We start from the raw sequence: 23,120 nt of genomic DNA, 5'->3' as shown, positions 1-23,120 counted from the left end.
GTGCCAGTGCACAGCACCACCTTGAGCCTGTGTGGGTTTAGGCTGGTAGATGAATGACCTCAGATGACTGTGTGGTGGAAATCAGTCAGACTTCAAGGGAAATTTTGGTATTTATAAATCTTGGCCCACTATATTTAGATGTTTAAATGATTAATTTTTACCAAAAAGTTTAGAATCAGTCCAGCAGCTCTCCTTAGCCAGTAGCCATGAATCAGCTGCAACAGCTGCAACGTAATCCTTCGGAGCAACTCTGACTGTCAAAGTTACGTCCCTTAGGCACTCACCTCAAGAGATTTCAGAGCGAGACTCGTTTCCTCTTGCAAAAATTGTTTCAGTAACATTTATTTATTACAGGTCCTTTGTAACATTGCAGTCATACATGAGGCACATGATCAATAGAAACATCCTTCGGTTACATATCAACCTTCTGACCTACTAAGTCATATGTGCTTAAAAAGAAGAGGTGAGAAATTCTGGAAAGGCAACATGGTTCTCAAGTCCATTGACCTAAATGTGATTTTTCATCCTTCGTCTAACTTCTGGCAGCAAACTTGATTCAAAAGAGGTTGAGGTTAAATTCAGTGGAGGTCACTGAGCCTGCGCCTCAAGCCAGGTCCTCAGGTGCGCCACCTGTGCAGTGACACTACTCTTGGCTGTCCCTCCAGGGGCGCTATACTGCTCCACGCTGCTCCTGTAGTCCCACACCGAGGATACGTCACTTCCGAACAGAGGACTAACATGACAGAGCACGAACAGAGAAGAGACAGAGAGGAAATTTAGAAAGTCATGAGACAAAATGGTTGAAGGAGAAACTGCAGTTATGTTTCAGGGATTTTAGGATTGTAGGTGTGTTCATGAGAAGCAAACAGTCACCTAATAGCACTCAGGTCTTCCACAGTGAGTTGATTCAGGGCGAGATTTCTGGATTCAGCAGTGAACACAGCTTTACCAGAGATACCATGGGCCTCTCTGAATGGCATCTGCAACACAGAATAACACACTGTAACAGGAAAATACATGTAAAACCATAAAATACTATTAATATTTATTTATGTTGTTGTTATAATGTTTATCTTGTCAAATAGACAGACAAGCTGTTACAAGCCAGACGATAAAAGATAAAAGAAATAAATAGTCTTTCTATTTGCATTTGGATGGAAATTCATGTAAACACTACTCACCCCCTTCCTCACAAGGTAATAGGCCAAGTCAGTTGCCAACATGTCCGGACTGAGGGCCGCTTCCATCACGCTCTGGTTAATCTGAAACACAGGAGGGAACATCAGATGACACAAGATTGTTGTCATTTTGTCTTTTTAAAGGCTGAGAGATCGAGAACAGTAGTTTCCAGTTTTAATTTTTCAACATTAACAGTTCAAAATAGCACATTAAAGCAAAACTCAAACACACTGTTTTTGCTTCTTTCCTCTTACTTTTATATTGATCAACAGTGACTTAAATCTCTGACCTTGAGAGTTGACATGACCCCAGTTGTCACCTGCAGCACAGGGAGAACGGTATCATAGCAGTCAAACATGGCCTCCTTATCCTCCTGAGGGAGGATGACAAGGACAAGGACAAAGACAGCGCGACAGAAATGTTACAAAGGAAATGTCCACAAAAAATGTCCTTCTCATGAGGCGAAAGTTAAAGATTCACACCTGCAGGTCTTTGTTGTAGGTGCTGGGCAGGCCCTTAAGTGTCATCATGAAGCCTGCACACTGTAATACAGACAAAGTTGAGTTTTACAGGAAAACTGCAACGAGTCATAGAGATTATAAAAGCTGCCCTGAAAAAAAAAAGGTTCATCCAGAATGATAATGATCGGTTTATGACACATGAGGGCGCTGGTATTCCAGAGAAAACCTTCTGAAGGAAAAACAGTTTTTCCACATTATGCATTTTGTTGAACTGGCAAAGTGAGTCATTTCCTTCAGTGAACGGAAAAAATAAATGATTTAACAAAAGTGTATCTTTAGTCAGAGGTCTTACTCTGCCAAAGACACGACCTGCTTTACTCCTGATCAGCTCCAGACTGTCTGCATTCTTCTTCTGAGGCATCAGACTGCTGCCAGTGCTACACACACACACACACACACACACACACACACACACACACACAAGCACACACAAGTATAGATCAGAAGGAAGAAATATGTAAGCACAATAAATGACAGGGCTTCATGAACTGTGCAGCAGTTAGCAGTAACACCGGCTCTAAGATTTAAAATGAACGTCACAAGGCCAGACTGACAGCTGAGCTGCAAAATCACAATACAGCGTAGTGCTATATCCGAATCCAAGGAGCTGGGTGTTTTTTGATGAAGGTAAAATGTGTGACAATAAAGTCAGATTAAACTGAAAGATTACACTCCATTTTTCACTTTGATACCATACAGTGCGTAATGCTGCATTCATGTGCTCCTCCAATGGTCCCACTTCCCAAGTTCATAAATTCTTCTGACTTTGGTGTGTTCCTGTTGCATCAAGTGATAATGCTGGAGCAACATGGAAGATGTTTTGCATTTTATTGCGTTGTAGCGTTTAAACAACATGTTGACAGCTGTTTCCCATATTTGAGTGACAGGGAAGAGCAAAGGCAACAGATCGTGTAAGCAATGAAATATATTTCACGACATGCATGTTAACATCAACTCAATCTTTACTTTCATACGGAAGGCTCTACATCGTGTGACAAAAAAGGCAATTTTAAAATATCAATTACTAAAGATTTGTGCAGTGTTAATAAAAGTGTGTGCAAACTGTGATTTAGGTTCACATAATGACACACTGACTGACCTGTAGGCGTCAGAGAGAGCGATGAAGGAGAACTCTTTAGTGCTGTACAGCAACAGGTCCTCAGCCATCTTACTGAGGTGGGTCAAACACAACGAGGCCCAGAACAAGAACTCCACTGAGGAAACACACACATGCAAACACCAAAGATACTTAGAAAACATTACTATTATTTTAATGTAGGCATGAATCTGGCTGAGATTTACATACCAACAAAGTCCCTTTGGCCCGTGGCATCCATGCTGTTCAGACTGATGCCACTGAACTCCAACTCTACAGATCCACATGAAAAGAAATGATAAAGCTTCAGTTTTTAGAAATATATATTTAATAAATAAATAAGACAGAGGTGAAAGGAAGCCCTAACAAAACACTCTCACACATGTTTGACAGGACAGTGATTCTGGTCATTTTTATTCTGACCTTTGCGCAGCAGTTCCCTGTCGATGTCAAATGGTGTCCCTGCGATCGCACCACTGAAAACAAGAACGGGATTTATTAACCGATTATGTCTGTGAGTGAAAATCATTTGCCAGACTGTGAGTTTACCTGCCGAGGGGTAAAACATCAACTCTTTTCTTGATCTCCTGAAGCTGGTCCACATCTCTGCTCAGGGAAACAGCATGACTGAAGGAGTGGGGGAAGAGAAGCACGAGACTGACATGAACAACACGTCATCTAATGTATAAAAGGTGGGAGATTTGCAGTGTGGTTTTCAGTCACCTTAGAATCCAGTGGCTCCACCTGATTGGCTGAGCTCTCTGCATGTGGGTGTAACCAGGAAACAGGACGTCAATTTCTCTGAGGTTCAGAAAGAGGCGACAGAAGACACCAAAGGGCAACTTTAAAAAAAGCACGGCGACGAGTAGATGTGTGTGTTTGCATGCACCAGTGTCTGTCTCACGCTGCCGCCCGCTCCACCAGGGTAGATATCAGCTGTAGGGCATTCTCCGTCAGGGTTGAGATTGCATTTCGCAGCCAAAGCCTCATGTCAGTCACGACCTGGTCAACCCAAGCACACACAGCACGGCCTCATGATACTGTATCAGCTAGCCTTTATAATGATGTGATACACAGGCTGCACCTGCAAACATTCTTAATACTGCAAAGACAAACCTGGTCGTTTCTGCTCCTGCCAGTGTGCAGCTTCCCTGCAGGTGCACCAATCAGCTCCTGAAGAAAAAATCACCATGACGTCAGGCAACCAATAACAATCACTACCTGATAGAAATCTCGCTGTTGGTTTACATTGTAGAGAAATGACAAATCGGCAGACTTGTGTATTTCTGTTGATCTTTTCAGCTGCAACTGTAACGTGTACAGATATATAGTTAAACATGTTGGTCCGACCTACATAGACGAGTTCTCTACTGTGCTAATTTGACTCACTTGCTAGCGTCTTCAATATCGACACAACAGTGACACCTGAGACAAACAAAAGCTATGAGTAAACAGGCATTTTCAGGTAAATAAGGTCTTCAACCTAATGTTGCTCAAAGTGTTGTTATTAATGAGTTATAGAAGCATAAAAACATGCATTTCAGATTAATTAGATGTTCACACTTAGGGAAATAATCATGAGTATGTAAGCTTGTGTGTGAGGCATCTGTTTTCTACCCAGAAGTTATGAAAAACAAACATTGTGACTCAGCCTTTAAGTTTGTTTTATTGCCCCCTTTCGCTGTTACTGTCTTATTGCAGTTGTCGTGGAGCGGGAAGCAAAGTTACTTTCACTTTCAGCCATGCTTGTTGTTGCTGTGTGTAATAGTATGACACCGTTACATCAGCAAGTGGGAATATTGTCATTATTAACGTATACTGATATTATCATGAATGATATGATATGGCACACCCTTAAGTAAAATAAAATGATTTGGTGCTCGACTGAGTATCTACAGTAGCCGGTCGGTGAATAGAAAGATTGTCTCAAAATAAACTACAATGCCCATGTTCTCTGTAAAGAAGAGACATGTCACCAAGTGTAACAGTGTGGCTCACTGGTGTTTGTGAGTTTTTGGACAATAATATAGGTAGATTAGGCTACACAAGCAGTATTTGTTGAGTGAATGAAGGCCAACTATAATTACTTCTTAAGTGAGAAAATGGGAACTTACAGCAGCTAAATGGTAAGATAATGACACTGCTACTTTACGCATAATGCCTCCGACCAGAACCTAAAAATCTGTTAAGCATAGGCACCATTAATTAAAGTATAATTGTCCTATTTTGATATGTCCTATTTTCAAAGTTTTGGCCAGCGTTCTCATTGGTAATTATAACATTGTACTCACAAAGACAATTGCTAACATCTGGCAATGCAGCGACATAATTATAAGTCAGAGGATCATACAGGTTGTCTGATCACTTGTGTTTCTTTTCTTGTCTGACTTCAATACAGTACAATGTATAAGTTGTACGATAAAAACAGAATAATCCTCCTAATCATCTGACCGATAAATGTTACAAGATCCTTTCTGCTTCCTAACTGAGTAGTAATGTCTCTTGTCACACAACAATTCCTTGTCCTAGGGTTTGCACCTGTATTTCACTCACAAAGCCATCCACAACCAGGCCCCCCCCCTACCCCGCCGACCTGCTCCACCGCCACAACCCGTCCCGCAACCTCCGCTCCTCCAACGCAAACTTCCTCACTCCACCACACAGGACCAAGAACCGAACCTGGGGCAACAGAGCCTTCTCAGTAGCTGCCCCCTCCCTCTGGAACTCCCTCCCCACACACATCAGAGACTGTACAGACCTCACTCCCTTCAAAACACTCGCCAAAACCCACCGTTTTAAAATGTTTTTTAATGTATAACTTGTCCCTTTTTGTATTTTTATTGTGTTGTTTTTATTATTCTGCTTTTTAACAGTGTCTTTGTGTTCCATGAAAAGCGCTATATAAAAAAAAAAAGTATTATTAGTATGTTTACTGCATTCATATCCTCAATGAGACTGGAGCTCTGTCCTCCGTGAGGAACTTGAATCAACCCCAGACTCCATTAAAAATCACAGACTTTTGTGGGTTTTTGCTTTGGGGGAAACTTTATAACACTGTCAAACAATGTCTGGGACAAATTCTTAATCATTTGTCCCCTTTTGTTAATTCGGCATATCTAATACATTAAGTTATTACTTTCTTTGATTGTGTGAAGTTGTCCTGGTTTGTTGCAGATCAGATCACATTCTGTGTTCTGCTACGCATTTACACCTTGCATTAACATGCATTTTTCCTTATTCAGATAACGTGTCCAGATTTAGATCGCAGTTGAATACAGAGTGTAAATGAGGTGATATTCTTGTGTGAAATGTACTTTTACTCACTCCTGCAGAGTTATGAAGAGCAAACAAGCTCTACCTCACCTTTAGCCTGCGCTCATTGGCCGTATGAATGTCTTCATCTCCGGGTTTGATCACGAAAACACCTTTGGACCACTCATCAGAAATCTGGAGGTTTAAATAGAGGCTGTATCAATAAGTAGGCTAAAAACATACAGTGCAATACAATATCTTTACTTTGCTGTAAATAAACATATAAAGAGCTGCTTTTAAATAGTTGTACATAACATATGTATGAACCCACTGAATTCTAGGCAACATTCACCCTCATGTAGACATTTACTTCATATTATGAACATCGCCTGTGTTTGTGTATTGTGCTGGTTGCCTACTGCTACTTGCATTGACAAAGCAGAACATCAGTGCAGAGAGGGCGCCCTGAAAGCTGACCTGACTGTGTGGGTGAAAGAATCACTGGAGCTGTGTGGCAGCTGACATCCGTCACATGGCGATAGTATTGTTCACCACACACACAGCAGAATACAGAGAGGAATTCTGCGCCATGGCACATTTTCAGCTGTCATCTATTAACTTACATCCACACCGGAGGGCAGACAGTGGCACACATACCCACAATCCAACAGGAGTGTGTATTTGTATTTGTGAGAGAAGAAAGTTAATAATCATGCAGCCAGCTTGATCTTGTGATGTGGTTGTGTGGTGAACTTTAGGGCTGTTTTCCCTGTAGCTGGGTGCAGCTCTCTCTCTCTCTCTCTCTCTCTGTGTGTGTGTGTGTGTGTGTGTGTGTGTGTGTGTGTGTGTGTGTGTGTTTACCTGATCCAGCCCTTGTGAAATCGTGTTCATCTCATCCGTGGTGACCAGCTTTGCCTTTTCCAGAGCTTTCACATAAGCCTTGCTCCCTCGGATGTCAGCATCCCACATCCTCTGGTCATAAGCGATGGATGCGTTGAACTTCTCCATGACAGGATCAGTGTCTCCCACGAAACGACCTCCCCAAAGTTTACTCCCCTGGGTGAGCAGCAGAGACAGACCATGTTAGCTACACAACATTCAACAGTTATAATACAGCGTTGATTAGCAGAGAAGAGGAGCAGAGGGTTTGACAGCTGGCTTATTTAAGTTTCCAGCTGGGTGTTAAAATAACAACACGTGGATGCTGGTGGCCGGGGCTCCTACAGCTAAACCTCACCTCTGTAGTGGCCATGATGTTTATCTGGTGTCTGCAGCGGTTCTGTCTGATGAAATGTTCCGCCTGATGGAAAGCGGACTGCCGACACAAAGGTTTGTACACCGGGTCTTAAAGTCTTGAGGCGTGAACGAGGATATTTCTATCCAACTAACAGTGTCTGTGCCTTTAAGAGACGTCACTGAAGACGTTCGACGCTCCATTTCGTGTGACGTAATGCGTAACTGGTATTACATAATCAACTTTTTATAGGAAGGAAAACAATCTAGCTGCAAGGCAGAGACATTTTTATTTGTTTTGAATATAACGAGAAGGAAAATGATTTTCTTTGTACAGTTAATGTTGTTATTAGGGAAATTCCACATCCACAAGGTGAGATGGGCGGGCTCCAAACCAAAATATGGACTTTTTTTATTTATTATTTATTTATCAAGAACTGAACATTTCATGTGGACTGATAACACTATTGTAAACATGTACAAGGACGCTGGAAGTCGGTCACAGTAGGGGGTGTCGAGAAGTCGGTCTATATAATGACGTTGTAGTATATGGTGTGTGACATTCATGTGTTTGTATTATTTTTGAATGGCCAGGGTAACTTATATCTTATAGTTATTAACAAAAATGTGTAACAATTTGAAAACAGAAGACAGAATATGTGAAAACCAACATACTGTAGGTCAAAGCAGCCACACCAACTGCAATCGACAACAGCAAGGAGATGAAGAGGGAGAGGAATTCCCCAGACTCCCTTATAAAATCTCTCAATTTTGCGTGTTGTTGGTTGGGACAAACTTTATATACTTTTTATAACGTTTTCTATGATAATTTCTTAATTATTTGGCCCTTCTTGTAAATTCGGCAAATGTTATACATCGATATGACATCTCATAGTGGAGAGGAGCATATGTATCACGGATCTTCTTGTTTGTCACTTTGAAGAGTCTGCAGTGTAGTTCATGTGGACAATCAATTAAAGGTTTTTCCCGTGTCCATGAACATGTAACATGAATATGTAATTTTTTGAATATTTTTTTTCAATTAGATTTTTTATTTTATATATATAAACTGTATGTATATGCCCCTGGTATTGGCAGCTTGTGTACATACTGTTAATGCACATATATTCTCAAAATAAATAAATAAATATACAAATAAAACTATTGCAAAATGTCTGTTCCGACCAAAAATGTTTTTTCGTAGTTTCAAGACAATATGTGTATATATGTGTGTGTATGTCTATATCTATATCTATATCTATATGTATGTATATATATATATGAACTTTATTTAGTACCAGCACAAGGTACAAACATGTAAACAGATTGCCAGGGGGATCATAAACACACAAGAAATAGAAAATAGAAATATAAAAATAAAGAGAACACAAAAGAAATGATTAAAATAGATATAATAATGTTAATGTGACATAATGTTGATATAGTAAGCTCGAACTATCTTGCCACAGTCTTTTAGTGTATTCACAATGCCAGAATACATGACGTGCAGTTTGAGAATGAACAAGAAACATGAATTTAATCATTAAACCTTTTCAGGAAATGTTTTAAAGTGTTTGAGGAGCGCGATGACGTCAAGACGTCCGTCGAACGGCGGGAAGTTTGACTGACGAGGCTACAACAACAGAGCCGTCTTTTGTGCACGAGTTTTTGGTAAGTTCAAGCTGAAAAACATCCTTAAACTGCGCTGTATCGGTTAAAGATCTCAGAAACAGCTACGGGTCCTTATCGAGTACAATAACTTATTATTCGACTAGCTGGCGCAATGCAACTTTAAAAGACACTGCAGTCGACTGCATGCTGTCTGCTGCGACACATGCAATAATATGCGAGAGTATGAGAAACAATAAGTTATAGTAGCTAATAAACAAATGTAATAAGTGTCTTCTGAATATTGCACGCAAGTCACAAAGGCATCTTTTCTTATGGTAATAATGTGCAAAAAGTGCAAGCAGAGGTTGTATGAGGTTACAGGAAGTAGGCGCCGCTACACCTAAGCAACAATAGGCTCATTCGAGATGAACAGTCTTAAAGGTCATTGAAACACTCCCATCCTGTTAGATGTGATTCCGATCGATTTAAATCTTGTCAGACACATGTATCAGTTGGTATGCAGTCTTCAGTTGTTGTGAATTATGACGCCACAACCAATTAAAACTGTACACAGGCGATCTGAGATTTGGGTTCATGGATCAACCTCCATTTTAAATTCTCAAGTAAACCAGCTTCATATCAGTTTGCTGCTGTATATAACTCATCTGAGCAGACCGTACCACACGTTTTTGTGTGCATTGTGCGACAATCGCCATTGATCGATTCTGTGCAGGCCTGGCTGATCTCAAACGAGCCTAATTGAATAGCTTTGGTCACAAAAATTGGAAGATTTATTTTGCACCAGCTGGATATTAGCAACAGCTAGACAACATTACCTGAAGCTTTCTTCAGAAAAGTGTAAAGGTAATGCAAATCTTTTTTTAATTTTTTTTATGACATACTGTATATATATACACACATGTACATACTGTGTATATACATGTGTGTATGTCTATATCTATATCTATATGTGTGTATATATATATATATATATATTAACTTTATTTAGTAGCTACCAGCACAAGGTACAAACATGTAAACAGATTGCCAGGGGATCATAAACACACAAGAAATAGAAAATAGAAATATAAAAATAAAGAGAACTTAGTTCTTATTGTTTTGTTTTTATGAAGGGAATCACAACATATGACATGTCATATTTATGCTACTCAAAATAAGTTAGGGATATTGGGGCATTTGAGTGTTTCACTTGATTGTTTATTCTAAAACATATCTGAATTTTTATTTTGTGTTCAAAAACTTTTGAGTGGTGTATCTAAGGGCACTAAATCGTTACTGCACATGTACTGTAAATAATTAGAAATCAATCATATTTGCCTTTTCCTGTAGGGAAGACACTACATCACCTTCTTTTCAGCATCAAAAATATTCAGACGGAAACATCATGTTAAAAATGAAGCTGAAGTTAAAGCCTGAAGAAAAAGGACCAATGGACAAATTTGTCGTGGTAAATATTTTCTCCTGTGTCGTGAACTGTACACTCAAGTCTTGTCAGTTTAATCCAAGCTGTTTCCTTTACCACAATATTTTGAGTTGTGAGACTACTGATTTCTATGGCTTTGGTATTTTAATCCAACTTTTTATCTCTTAATCAATAAAATTAATTAATAAAAAAAAACATGTAAAAAATCTGCTATTAATGTCATTTTCAGAAAATCCAGAATGAGAAAAACAGTCAGCGTCCTGATGTACCTGTTGCAAAGGTTTGTGATATTATTTTATGTATCTGTGATTACATATAAGAAACATAGATAGCATACACACAGATGTAATTTTCTTGTCTGGGGCTCAACTTTTTTTGTTATTGTCAGATAATTTCTTATGTATAAGGAGCAACAATCTGTTATGTCTTCTCATTCAATTCAGCCATATTTTTAAGATGATATATCAAGGGTAAAGTCTCATCTGTCTTCTTGTGTCAGGACTTGAATAAACTGGTGACCTCTACAGTGCGTACCATGCCACTCACCCAACGTCAGCTGGGATCAGCTCCAGCCCCCAGCCGCCCTCCTGATAAACAGGTACAGCTAATGAATAGACGGATTTTTCAAGAGTGGAAAAATTGGTTGTATTATGATTAAATTAAATGAGACTCAATTCTGTTTCATTCCCAGGAAAAGAAGCCACATGCAACCCATTCTTTCGAGTGGTGCTGGGTTGACAGGAAACCCACAAATATTACATGCGATAAAGCGGGAACCGTTGAGAGCACGCTGCTGAGAAGTGAAAAGTTTAAGGGAATTGCAGAAAAAAACAAAGACAAAGAGCTTGTTATTTTAAGAGATGGGAAAGCTATCAGTTCACACTTTCCATGCTGCTTAATTAAGAAAAAACGGTTGACTGTCAGGTACGTTAAAGCTGTAGGCAAGCCGAAGCAGTCGTTTGAAAATCGAGGCTACATCAATTCCCGAAGAAAGGGGGCATCTGACAAGCCTGTGATGTTTCATGTGTTGACAAAGGGAGGTACAAATGTAGTGAGAATCATGAGAAACCCAGCACTAAAAAAAGACATTGAGGAAATTACTGTTTATGCATACAAAGGGGAAAGAGTGAAGCATGCTCTGAGAAGAGATGGTCGTTTACTTATCAACGTATTCAAGAAGAACTGTGTGCTCTCTCACACACGCACTGACGTCACCACTGAAATGTCGAGTCTCGTTGACGATCTTGACGGTAAAACTTTCAAGATCACACTGCTCGACAAGTCTCCTCCACCAGAAAGTCCGCCTAGCAGTGTTGATGATGCTTACACGATGCAAAATGATTATCAGAGATCCGACTGTGATGGCGACCAAGATCGTCCACAGCAGTCTGCTACAACGGAGTCAGAGACTGACAACAGGCCGAAAGGGAAGCCAGAGCTAAAGGGTGACATGGCATCAGAAAGAAATCCAGACACAATGCAGTGTAAGCCATCGTCACAGTACAAAGATTTGGTGAAAAGAATGAAAACTCTGCAAGGTTCTAAGCCCTCTTATATGCAGGATTACTACCGCGTCGAGTATGGAAAGAATGATCAGACATGCAGGGAAGTGAAAACAATGAAGAAACTCATGGAGCTCAGTAACTCTGTTTGCCATGTGAGAATAAATGGCAGACCAGCTGGAAGTGGGTTTCTGCTGTTTGACAAGTTCGTCCTCACAAACGGCCACGTGATTAAAAACATTTATAGTGAGAGTACAGGGCAGCTTGATGAGACGGTCACTGTCCATTTCTCTTATGAAAGTCTGGACCAGATGGAGTCAGGAGCACAAGTGGAAGAGGTCGCTGGTTTTGAATATTCTGATGAAACGGAGCACAAGTATGACTGGGCTTTGTTAAGGCTCGGTGCTGAGCAGAATTTGCCTGATGGTCTGTTGAAACACTTTGGATTTCATTCTCAAAGTGGAGGAATATGCATTATTGGGCATCCTGATGGTGGTGTGAAAAAGATAGAGCCATGCTTGATTGTTTCATTTGATAGCCGCTGCCAAGTTGTGGAGAGGCATTACCATGAAAATCAAGAGCACGTTCAGTTGGTTACTCCCCGTTTCTTTAAGGATGTGGCAGAATGCGTTGAACAGAAGAAACAGGTTCTAACTTACGAGTCTTCTTTTTATTTTGGCTCGTCTGGCTCTCCTGTCTTTGATGAGCACTGCAATGTCGTTGCAATGCATTCAGGGGGATATGTCTACTGCAATGAAAGTGGCCAAAGCCAGAGCGTCATAGAGTATGGCTATCCTGTATCCCTCATTATCGAACAAGCCATTGTCCAGCTAGTGGAAGGAGGAAGGTTTGATGTTTTGAAGAAATACCTCGCTTGCAGTTATGCACGACACCAAAACATGATGAGCAATCTGAAGAAACTGGTTGAAGGTAGAAATCTCACAGCATTTAAAAATGCAGCCAACAGTCCAGTGGTCTATAATGATGCGAGCTTGAAGACGTTCTTTGAATTTCTCTGTCGGCCAGAGGAACCTGTCCCAATGGACATTGACTGAGTGTACACAGCTACCTGCTGACAAAAGATAGTGTGAGCAGCTTCATCAGTGAGCAGTGACTGTCGTCTTTTTTCATATGAGAGGATACTTTTGTTGTTAAATACTGGAGGGGTGCAGGAATTGTTGGAAAGAAAGGGAACTATGCTTTCTCAATAGTCATTTTAGCCTCAAAATTATTTTTCTAAATGCTTGTTTTTTTTTCATGGAATTTGCATAGTTTTCAAACTGTCAAATCAATGTAAATGATATTTGTGTTCTGTGCTTGCTCGTTATAAAAATTACTGCACTGGTTGGATTTCATTTGTAGCCCAACTGATGAATGAAACAGCCAGAATTATCAGCCAATATTAGATACAGTACATCAGTGTTGGGGTACACCGTATGTTTTCAGGTGAATAACAAGAAATTGCAGTTCAGATCTGTTTTGTGTGTTTGTCCATGAGAGAGCAAAAACTGTAAAGTTTTTGGTTTTGAAATGTTTATTTTTTATTGAAATGTTTATTTTTATTGAAAAAAAGAGATGCAGATTTTTAAAACTCGAAATAATATCAGCTTCAGAAATGCAGTATCAGGCTTGCTCTTTTTTTCTACCCTCTTCTGCTTTGGGCTGTTTTAAAGAAAATCACCTGTGAGATAATGATTTTTGTATTGAATTACACAAAAACGATTGTACAATTTTGGACTAGAAATATTCTGTCATCCATCATGATGTTGATACCAATAACGGTATGTATGTTTTTAATAAAATAAAATCACCTGTGAGATTTTAATTGCGATTTCACCTTATTTTTTGATGTATTACATTTACAAACAAATGTACAATACTGAATGAAGCAATATTCTGTCATACTGTCATTGTGTTGATACAATCTGTCTTGAGAATGTGTCAATGATCTTACTTGTATTCATTATAGAAAAATAGGCAGTTTTGTAAAATAAATAATGATTCATTAATATAAAGTGGTTTCTTTCATATTTGGATTTTGATTGTGTTTTGAATGTACTATTTGCTCCCATAAACATGAATGTATGAATAAGAGGTCAAACTTCAAAGCCAAGTTCCCTTAACTATCCCTGCACCGGGATTACTGTTTATGTACACTGTGGAGTGAAATGCATCTGACTCCTTCCTGTTGCACTCCCCCTGTAGCACCCTCCCATAGTTTCAGGTAACAACCCGCCAAATCAACTACGATGATGTCAGAACAGGGCGGAGCATCAAGCCAGTCATCCTGTTCATGACCGGATCAAACTGGTCTTTTGACTTTTTCAAGTTTTTGGTAGCAGTTAAGTTGAAGCTATATGTACTGTGAACCGCTCAAAAAGCTTTTTGATCACACATCTTTGGTAAGTTAAAGCAAAAACCCTTTTGTATCAACAAAAGATGCAACAGCAGAATGTGCTATGATCTTTACTGAAACTTGTGACAGATTTCTGCCAGTGTTAGACATTTGTGGTAGGGCATGTCAGTTTTTAAATTTCATAGAATACTCTTCTGCTGTTATGTAATTAATAACTATTAGGCTTATGTATTGTTCTTTATGTAAGGGATAATGTATAGTTCGGAGGTTGTTATGGAGAAATAAAATACGACAAGCGACAAGGATTGCTCGGTAAAGTTTTCACTTTCACTTTCACTAGCTGCCCGAGAGAGCAGCATTCAATAGACCCGTGTAATAAATGATAAATAATCACCCACAATGATTCAGCAGCGACAAGGATTGCTCGGTAAAGTGTTCACGTTCACTTTCACCTTCGAGGCCGTCCTGAGAGAGCAGCTGGACAGCGGTGCTGTCTTGCTTATGTTGCTACATGTTCAGAGCGCCGTCCCTAGCAACGGTCTGTTATGCTTGACGACGGTCATTATACAGAAATAACAGACCGTAGAACGCAGCGATGGACCAATCAGAGAGCAGCATTCAATAGAGCCGTGTAATAATTGGGCATATTTTATACCTTCCTTGTTTAAAAAAAAAAAGAGCATTGGCTTGCATTTGATTAAGATTCATTTTGTGGCAATAGAGTGAGAAAGAGATTTGTGTCCCACCATCAAAAGAGGTGTCATGGATATTGTTTCATTATGTGTGTTTTATAGGTGTTTTCTGGTCTTGTGGTGTCTTTTGCCCTTTTTCCAGTGTTCTGTTTTCCCTCCTTGTGGTCCACACCTGCTCTGCATTTCCCTCTTTAGCTTTTCCCTCCTTCTAGTGTTTTTCCGTTCCTTTCCCTCACCAGTCCTTTCCCCGCCTTACTCCACCTGCATCTCGTTCCCTTGTTAGTTTTGTTTCTATTTAAGCCTGTGTGCTTCCTTCTGTCTTTGTCAGTTCGTTCCTGTTACCACCCTGTGTTCTCCTTGTGTGAGCCTCCTGTATTTCACCTGAGCCTGTTCACTCCAGTGTTCTCCAGCGTCTCCCTGTTTTTCCCCATGGTATGTTTCTGTGTTTTTGTTCCTCTTGTTTTTAATTAGATTAGATTAGATTATTACATTTGTTGTTTGTATGGTCGTGTGTCTAAAGAAATGAATCACAGTGAATGTCACATTGATATGAATACACTAAATGATGATTGCATGAGTACTGTAAGTCATAATAAATTCATCATATTTCTTTCCTGTAGGTAAGATACTACATCCCCTCATTTCAGTGTTGTCAAAACTCAGCTCGAAACTCAGATGGAAAATAAAGGACCAATGGACAAAGCCATTAAGGTACTGATTATCTCCTGTTGACTGATTTTAAATGGGTTTGATTAATTTAGAAAGCTTTATCGCTCTTATCAAGGAAGTAAATGAAAACACAGTTGCCTGTTTATTCAAGGAAGACGCAGATGACCCGGTTGAGGAGAGCAGCCAAGCTTCTAATTTTCAACCTGTTGCAAAGGTTTGTTGTATTGTAAATGTTGTATTTTTATTTTACATCTGTGTTTGCAAATAATAACTATAGTTGGTACTGTAAGGTACTGATTCTCTCCCGTGTCTACTGATGTATATGGGTTTGATTACTTCATAAAGGTCTGTCACTCTTATCAAGGAAGTAAATGAAAACACAGTACGTGTCAGTGTATGTTTTCATTTAACTTCAGCCATGTGTTTGAGATGATAACAGTGTTGTTTGTCTCTTCGTGTCAGCCCAGAAATAAAGGACCAATGGACAAAGCCATTAAGGTACTGATTCTCTCATGTTGACTGATTTTTAAATGGGTTTGATTACTTCATAAATCTGTCACTCTTATCAGGGAAGTAAATGAAAACACAGTAACAGCATGTCTGAAGTCTTAAGTGTGCATTCTCTAATACATTGCTATTGATAACATTTTCTGCCTGTTATCCAAGGGAGAAGCAGATGACCAGGATGAGGGAAGCAGCCAAGCTTCTAATTTTCAACCTGTTGCAAAGGTTTGTTGTATTGTTTATTATATTTTTATTTTACATCTGTGTTTGCAAATAATAACTATAGTTGGTACAGATTGATTTTTCTTGTCTAATATTTTAATGTAACTTGCAGGGTACAACTTCCTGTTTTGTTTTGGTTTGTCTTGTGTTCAAAGCACATGATAAAAACTGATTTAGTATGTGTCAGTGTGTGGTTTCATTTAACTTCAGCCTTGTGTTTGAGATGATAAGTGTTGTCGGTCTAATAAACAGGTGTAGCTAATGCACGGATGGTTTGAGACTGATCTTATTTTAATGGAATACGAATTGTTGTAATTAAATTAAGTATTAATTGTATTTCATTCCCAGGGAGAGAAGTCACATGCAACCCATTCTTTTCCATGGCAATTGAAAAACCAACGCTTAATATTTACCTGCAATCAAGCTGGAACTGTTGAGGAGGTGCTGAAGAGAAGTCCAATGTTTACAAAAAATGCAGGACAGAATGAAGGCAAAGAGCTTGTTATTTTAAAAAATGGGAAAGCTATCAGTTCACACTTTCCATGCAGCTTATTAAGTAAGGATGAACAGCTGGTTGTCAAGTACATTAAAGCTGTAGACAAACCAAAGCTACTAGATCGTGCCCCTCGTTTTCCATATGGCGAGCTTGTGATGTTTCATGTGGTGTCAAGTGGAGGTGAAAATGTAGCCGTAATCTTGAGAAACACTGCACTAAAAAAAGTGAGTCAGGAAATAACTGTGTATGCATACAAAGGGGAAAAAGTGAAGCAAGCTCTGAAAAGAGATGGTCGTTTAAAGGATATAGTGTTCAAAAAGAACTGTGTGCTCTCTGACAAAAGCAGTAATGACACCACTGAAATGTCAAGTCTTGTTGACGATCTTGATGGTAAAACTTTCCAGATCATATTGTTCGATAAGTCTACTCCACCAAATAGTCTGCCTGGCAGTCTTGATGATGCTTACATGATGCAAAATGATTCTCAGAGATCCGACTCTGACGGAAACCAGGATCCTCCACAGCAGTCTGCTACAACTGAGTCGGAGACTGACAACATGCCGAACGGGAAGCCAGAGCTAAAGGGTGACATGGCACCAGAACAAATACCACGTGAAATACCTAATTCAGAAACATTGCAGCGTGGTCTAGCTTCACAGTTTGCAGATTTAGTGAAGGACAGGAAAACTCAGGTTCCTAAGCTTTCTCGAGTCCAGAATCTCTTCCGCGTCGAGTATGGAAAGAATGATCAGACATGCAGGCAAGTGAAAACGATGAAGAAACTGATGGAGCTCAGTAACTCTGTTTGCCATGTGAGAATAAATGGGAACGCAGAAGGAAGTGGCTTCCTGCTGTTTGACAAGTTCGTCCTCACAAATGGCCACGTGATTAAGAACATTTATAGTGAGACTACAGGGCAGCTTACTGAGAGGGTCACTGTCCATTTCTCTTATGAAAGTCTGGACCAGGTGGAGGGTGGGCTAGATTCAGGAGCAGAAGTGGAAGAGGTCACTGGCTTTGCATACTATTCAGATGAGTCAGGACATCAGTGTGACTGGGCTTTGTTAAGGCTCGGTGCTGAGCAGATTTTGCCTGATGGTCTCCTGACACACTTTGGATTCCTTCCACAAAGTGGAGGAATTTGCATTATTGGACATCCTGATGGTAGAGTGAAAATGATAGAGCCATGCTTGATTGTTACATTTAATAACCGCAGCCAGGTTGCAAAGAGGCATCAGAATGAAAATCCAGATGGTGCTCAGGTGCACAGCAGTCATTCCGGTGGAAATCCAGGGCACGTTCAGTGGGTTACTCCCCGTTTCTTTGAGGATGTGGCAGGATGGGTTAAACAGAGGAAACAGGTTCTAACTTATGAGTCTTCTTTTTATTTTGGCGCATCTGGCTCTCCTGTCTTTGATGAGCACTGCAATGTCGTTGCAATGCATTCAGCGGGATATGTCTACTGCAATGCAAGGGGTCAAAGGCAGAGCGTCATAGAGTATGGCTATCCTTTGTCTGTCATTCTCGAACAAGCCGTTGTCCAGTTAGTGGAAAGAAAAAGGTTTGATGTTTTGAAGAAATACCTGGCTGTTACTTCGCTACTCAGTGATGCACGACACCAAAACATGATGAGCAATCTGAAGAAACTGGTTGACGGCAGAAAACTCAAAGCATTTAAAGATGCAGCCAACAGTCCAGAGGTCATAATTGACGAGAGTGTGAAGACGTTCTTTGATTTCCTCTGTCCGCCAGAGGTACCAATGGACATTGGCTGAGTGTACACACCTGCTGACAAAAGATATTGAGAGCTGTTTCATCAGTGAGCAGCAGGAATTGTTGGAAAGAAAGGGAACTATGCTTTTTCAATAGTCATTTTAGCTTCACGATTATTTTTATAAATGCTTGTTGTTGTTTTTTTACTGTATTTTTATTTTTGGATAGTTTTTGTTCCACACCTGTTAAATCATTGTTCTGAAAACCATAAATGACATTTTTGTTTTTGGGTTTTGTTTTTGGGTTCTCATTACAGACCTGTCAAAGATACAGTATGTTTGGGGCAATCTACAGTAGAAGCAATGTCTCCACTATATATTTTGTCCATGAGAGAGCAATAACTGTAAAGTTCTTGGTTTAGAAATGTTTGGGTTTTTTTTTTTTTTTTTTCATTTAAAAAAAGTGAAAAATAATATTGGCCGTCACTATTCTACTTTGAGCTGTTTTTAAGAAAATGTGAGATAATGTTTTCAATTTTTTTTCATTGTATTACACCTAAAAACAATTGTACAATTTTTGACATGGCAATATCAGGATTAGAATCAGCTGATTCTACAATTTTTCAGTAGTCAATAAAAGTGATTTCTTTCTTATTTGGATTTTGATTGTGTTTTTTATGTCTCCTCTTCACCCATCAACATCATAAATGTATGAATGAGAGGTCAAAGTTCAAAGTCTGAGATCAAATAACATAATCTGTCGCCTTGAACATCTCTCACGCTCATTTTCTGCACTTTATGGAATGTTATGCTTTGCTAAAATTACTGCCGATCATAAAACTATCAACATTTTCTCACGTTTTTTGGTCAACATTCAATGCAGGAACAGGAGTTTATGCTCAAATGCCAAGTTTGATATTCATACATATAACAGGATTATAATTCTTGATAAATCTTACAATAGCCTTAAGAGGTTTGTGCCATAGAGTAGTTAGGGTTGATAGAGATGCACACTTTTTTCCCTGCGAAATTGCATGTGGTTACCAGTCAGATGCAATAAATGAGTCACCTGAACTTTGTCCACTGTGTAAACAATTCAAATGACATCAAATAAGGAATTTTAAGGTGATGTTTAGTTCTTTGAGCTACAGAATGTCAGCCAACAAAAGGACTTACATCTAATATTGTTAAAACATTTTTAGATTTAGATTGTATTTTGCACATTTTAAAAGAAAAATACACAAGTAACACGGATAGAAAATAATATACAGTGCAGGAAGAGGCAGAAAACCTGACTAAAAGGCTAAAGATTTCACAAAGTTATAAATAAAAAAATAAAAAATACGTCATTAATATAGAAAGAGTGATGTGAATACACAAAAAGATGTTGAAAAGAAAGTTTGGTTTGTTTGTTTTTTTCAAGCAAAAGGACTTTTAAAATTCACAAATAAGCAGCGCAAACCAAACCTAACAGTGGAGTAGTCGACTGCTTTGGCAATTTAAGAAAAATTAATAAACAGTCAGATACAAAGAAGATCACAGATAGCAAGGACAATGAACACAGGCAGATTTATTTCATTACTAAATCCAGCTTGCCGCCACCGGAACGGTACTGCAGTCAAGCCAGCCTCCACTCGGAAAACCCCGGTCAAGCTAGCCCCCAGTCATTCTGCGGTGCCTGTTTATACTACATATTACGGTAATGCAGTCCAAGAACAGAATTCAAAATAAAAGCACAGACCTATGAACGCAATTTGCAATTTCACATTCATTCAGTCAGTCAGTCTGTTCATTAATTGTTGAAGCGATTGAACGATTATTTCATTGATTGATTGATTGATTGATTGATTGATTTTGCATTTAAGGAATTCATTCATTGATTATTCACGTAAATCATTTTACCAGCCTCATTCTGATCACATTAAAGCCTTAGCAGTTGGAGGCCATGGCAATTAATCTGTGTGAATAATTAGTCCAACATAAAAATAAACACAATATCAGGAGCTTCTGATGAGGAATTTCAAAATAAAAGCCAATTTAATGGTCAAATATTTTCAATATTTCCATGTGAATTCAGCTTGACATTACAAAGAAACTACCGGTTTCCACAGATTAATTTCACTTCAGACTGATAGTGGTCCACCTCAGAGACTCACTCATATAATATCAGGAAGTTCTGATGTGGTTTTTCAAAATTAAAGTCCTCTGAAATGTCAGATATTGTCAATATTTTCCTCAAATTCAGATTTACATTAAAAGGAAACTTCCTGTTTCCACAGACTGATTTCACTTCAGACTGATAGTGGTCCACCTCAGAGACTTACTCACGTAATATCAGGACGTTCTGATGTGGATTTTCAAAATGAAAGCCCTCTGAAAATTGAAATATTTTCAATATTTTCCTCAAATTCAGATGGATATTAAAAGGACACTTCCTGTTTCCACTGACTGACTTCACTTCAGACTGATAGTGGTCCACCTCAGAGACTCACTCATGTAATATCTGGAAGTTCTGATGTGGTTTTTCAAAATTAGAGCCCTCAGAAATGTCAGATATTGTCAATATTTAGATATGAATTCAGATCGATATTAAAAGGAAACTTCCTGTTTCCACAGACTGATTTCACTTCAGACTGATAGTGGTCCACCTCAGAGACTCACTCATGTAATATCAGGAAGTTCTGATGTGGTTTTTCAAAATTAAAGCCCTTTGAAATTTGAAATATTTTCAATATTTCTCTTTGAATTCAGATTGATCTTGGGAGGAAACTTCCTGTTTCCACAGACTGATTTCACTTCAGACTGTTAGTAGTCCACCTCAGAGACTCACTCATGTAATATCAGGAACTTCTTATGTGGTTTTTCAAAATTAAAGCACTGTAAAATGTCAAATATTGTCAATATTTCTCTCTTAATTCAGATCAATATTAGGAGGAAACTTCCTGTTTCCACAGACTGATTTCACTTCAGACTGATAGTGGTCGACCTCAGAGACTCACCCATTTGAGATCAGGAAGGTCTAATGTGGTTTTTCAAAATTAAAGCCCTTTGAAATTATAAATATTTTCAATATTTCTCTTTGAATTCAGATCAATTTTAGGAGGAAACTTCCTGTTTCCACAGACTGATTTCACTTCAGACTGATAGTGGCCGACCTCAGAGACTCACCCATTTGAGATCAGGAAGGTCTAATGTGGTTTTTCAAAATTAAAGCCCTTTGAAATTATAAATATTTTCAATATTTCTCTTTGAATTCAGATCAATATTAGGAGGAAACTTCCTGTTTCCACAGACTGATTTCACTTCAGACTGATAGTGGCCCACCTCAGAGACTCACTCATGTAATATCAGGAAGGTCTGATGTGGTTTTTCAAAATTAAAGCACTCTATAATGTCAAATATTTATAATATTTCTCTCTTAATTCAGATCAATATTAGGAGGAAACTTCCTGTTTCCACATACTGATTTGACTTTGGACTGATAGTGGCCCACCTCAGAGACTCACCCATGTAATATCAGGAAGGTCTGATGTGGTATTTCAAAATTAAAGCCCGTTGAAATTAGAAATATTTTCAATATTTCTCTTTGAATTCAGATTGATCTTGGGAGGAAACTTCCTGTTTCCACAGACTGATTTCACTTCAGACTGATAGTGGTCCACCTCAGAGACTCACTCATGTAATATCTGGAAGTTCTGATGTGGTTTTTCAAAATTAGAGCCCTCAGAAATGTCAGATATTGTCAATATTTAGATATGAATTCAGATCGATATTAAAAGGAAACTTCCTGTTTCCACAGACTGATTTCACTTCAGACTGATAGTGGTCCACCTCAGAGACTCACTCATGTAATATCAGGAAGTTCTGATGTGGTTTTTCAAAATTAAAGCCCTTTGAAATTTGAAATATTTTCAATATTTCTCTTTGAATTCAGATGGATCTTGGGAGGAAACTTCCTGTTTCCACAGACTGATTTCACTTCAGACTAATAGTGGTCCACCTCAGAGACTCACCCATGTAATATCAGGAAGTTCTGATGTGGTTTTTCAAAATTAAAGCCCTTTGAAATTTGAAATATTTTCAATATTTCTCTTTGAATTCAGATTGATCTTGGGAGGAAACTTCCTATTTCCACAGACTGATTTCACTTCAGACTGATAGTGAAATCATTACATGAGTGAGTCTCTGAGGTGGACCACTATTAGTCTGAAGTGAAATCAGTCTGTGGAAACAGGAAGTTTCCTCCCAAGATCCATCTGAATTCAAAGAGAAATATTGAAAATATTTGAAATTTCATAGGGCTTTAATTTTGAAAAACCACATCAGAACTTCCTGATATTACATGAGTGAGTCTCTGAGGTCGACCACTATCAGTCTGAAGTGAAATCAGTCTGTGGAAACAGTAAGTTTCCTCCTAATATTGATCTGAATTAAGAGAGAAATATTATAAATATTTGACATTTTAGAGTGCTTTAATTTTGAAAAACCACATCAGAACTTCCTGATATTACATGGGTGAGTCTCAGAGGTCGTCCACTATCAGTCTGAAGTGAAATCAGTCTGTGGAAACAGGAAGTTTCCTCCCAAGATCCATCTGAATTCAAAGAGAAATATTGAAAATATTTGAAATT

At 38.8% G+C, this 23,120-nt stretch overlaps 2 protein-coding genes across 3 annotated transcripts; one reads left to right on the top strand and one right to left on the bottom strand.

Moving 5' to 3' along the window:
• Window positions 1-324: 324 nt before the first annotated feature.
• On the bottom strand, window positions 325-14,665 carry asl (argininosuccinate lyase). Of its 2 annotated transcripts, none has more exons than XM_084373960.1 (16): window positions 14,647-14,665; window positions 6,910-7,104; window positions 6,160-6,243; window positions 3,913-3,969; window positions 3,701-3,798; window positions 3,520-3,597; window positions 3,346-3,423; window positions 3,220-3,272; window positions 3,007-3,069; window positions 2,800-2,914; window positions 1,993-2,077; window positions 1,662-1,721; window positions 1,469-1,552; window positions 1,182-1,262; window positions 874-980; window positions 325-733 (listed from the first exon to the last, which is right to left on the bottom strand). In XM_084373960.1, exons 2-16 carry the CDS (start codon window positions 7,054-7,056, stop codon window positions 589-591), a joined length of 1,335 nt encoding a protein of 444 aa, XP_084230086.1. In that variant the 5' UTR covers window positions 7,057-7,104; window positions 14,647-14,665; the 3' UTR covers window positions 325-588. The 2 variants fall into 2 exon arrangements, with proteins under 2 accessions (XP_084230086.1, XP_084230085.1); XM_084373959.1 differs by lacking the exon at window positions 14,647-14,665 and adding an exon at window positions 7,286-7,419.
• On the top strand, window positions 8,885-19,149 carry LOC311269045 (uncharacterized protein). The gene is made up of 11 exons (XM_084373024.1): window positions 8,885-8,952; window positions 10,243-10,360; window positions 10,566-10,616; window positions 10,836-10,934; window positions 11,028-12,891; window positions 15,215-15,318; window positions 15,511-15,597; window positions 15,707-15,769; window positions 16,018-16,053; window positions 16,222-16,284; window positions 16,630-19,149. The coding sequence occupies exons 2-11, from the start codon at window positions 10,298-10,300 to the stop codon at window positions 18,550-18,552; spliced, it is 4,353 nt and encodes a 1,450-aa protein (XP_084229150.1). The 5' UTR covers window positions 8,885-8,952; window positions 10,243-10,297; the 3' UTR covers window positions 18,553-19,149.
• The last annotated feature ends 3,971 nt before the right edge of the window (window positions 19,150-23,120 follow it).

This window comes from Pagrus pagrus (assembly GCF_965226575.1).
Source record: "Pagrus pagrus genome assembly, chromosome: 14".
In the NCBI taxonomy this organism is placed as follows: Eukaryota; Metazoa; Chordata; class Actinopteri; order Spariformes; family Sparidae; genus Pagrus; species Pagrus pagrus.
The sequence above is the reverse complement of the archived record's forward strand: the minus strand, read 5'-3'. Positions and strand labels throughout refer to the sequence as shown.

Excerpts from the sequence above, each read along its gene's own strand:
- asl (XM_084373959.1), bottom strand. Across the intron at positions 6,244-6,909 it reads TTTCACAAGGGCTGGATCAG|ATTTCTGATGAGTGGTCCAA; the intron begins GTAAACACACAC and ends TTAAACCTCCAG. Across the intron at positions 734-873 it reads GAAGACCTGAGTGCTATTAG|TCCTCTGTTCGGAAGTGACG; the intron begins GTGACTGTTTGC and ends CTGTCATGTTAG.
- LOC311269045 (XM_084373024.1), top strand. The coding sequence starts at position 10,298 with ATGTTAAAAATGAAGCTGAAGTTAAAGCCTGAAGAAAAAGGACCAATG. Across the intron at positions 12,892-15,214 it reads TGTCCCAATGGACATTGACT|TTCGTTCCTGTTACCACCCT; the intron begins GAGTGTACACAG and ends TGTCTTTGTCAG. Across the intron at positions 15,770-16,017 it reads ATTTTCAACCTGTTGCAAAG|CCCAGAAATAAAGGACCAAT; the intron begins GTTTGTTGTATT and ends TCTTCGTGTCAG.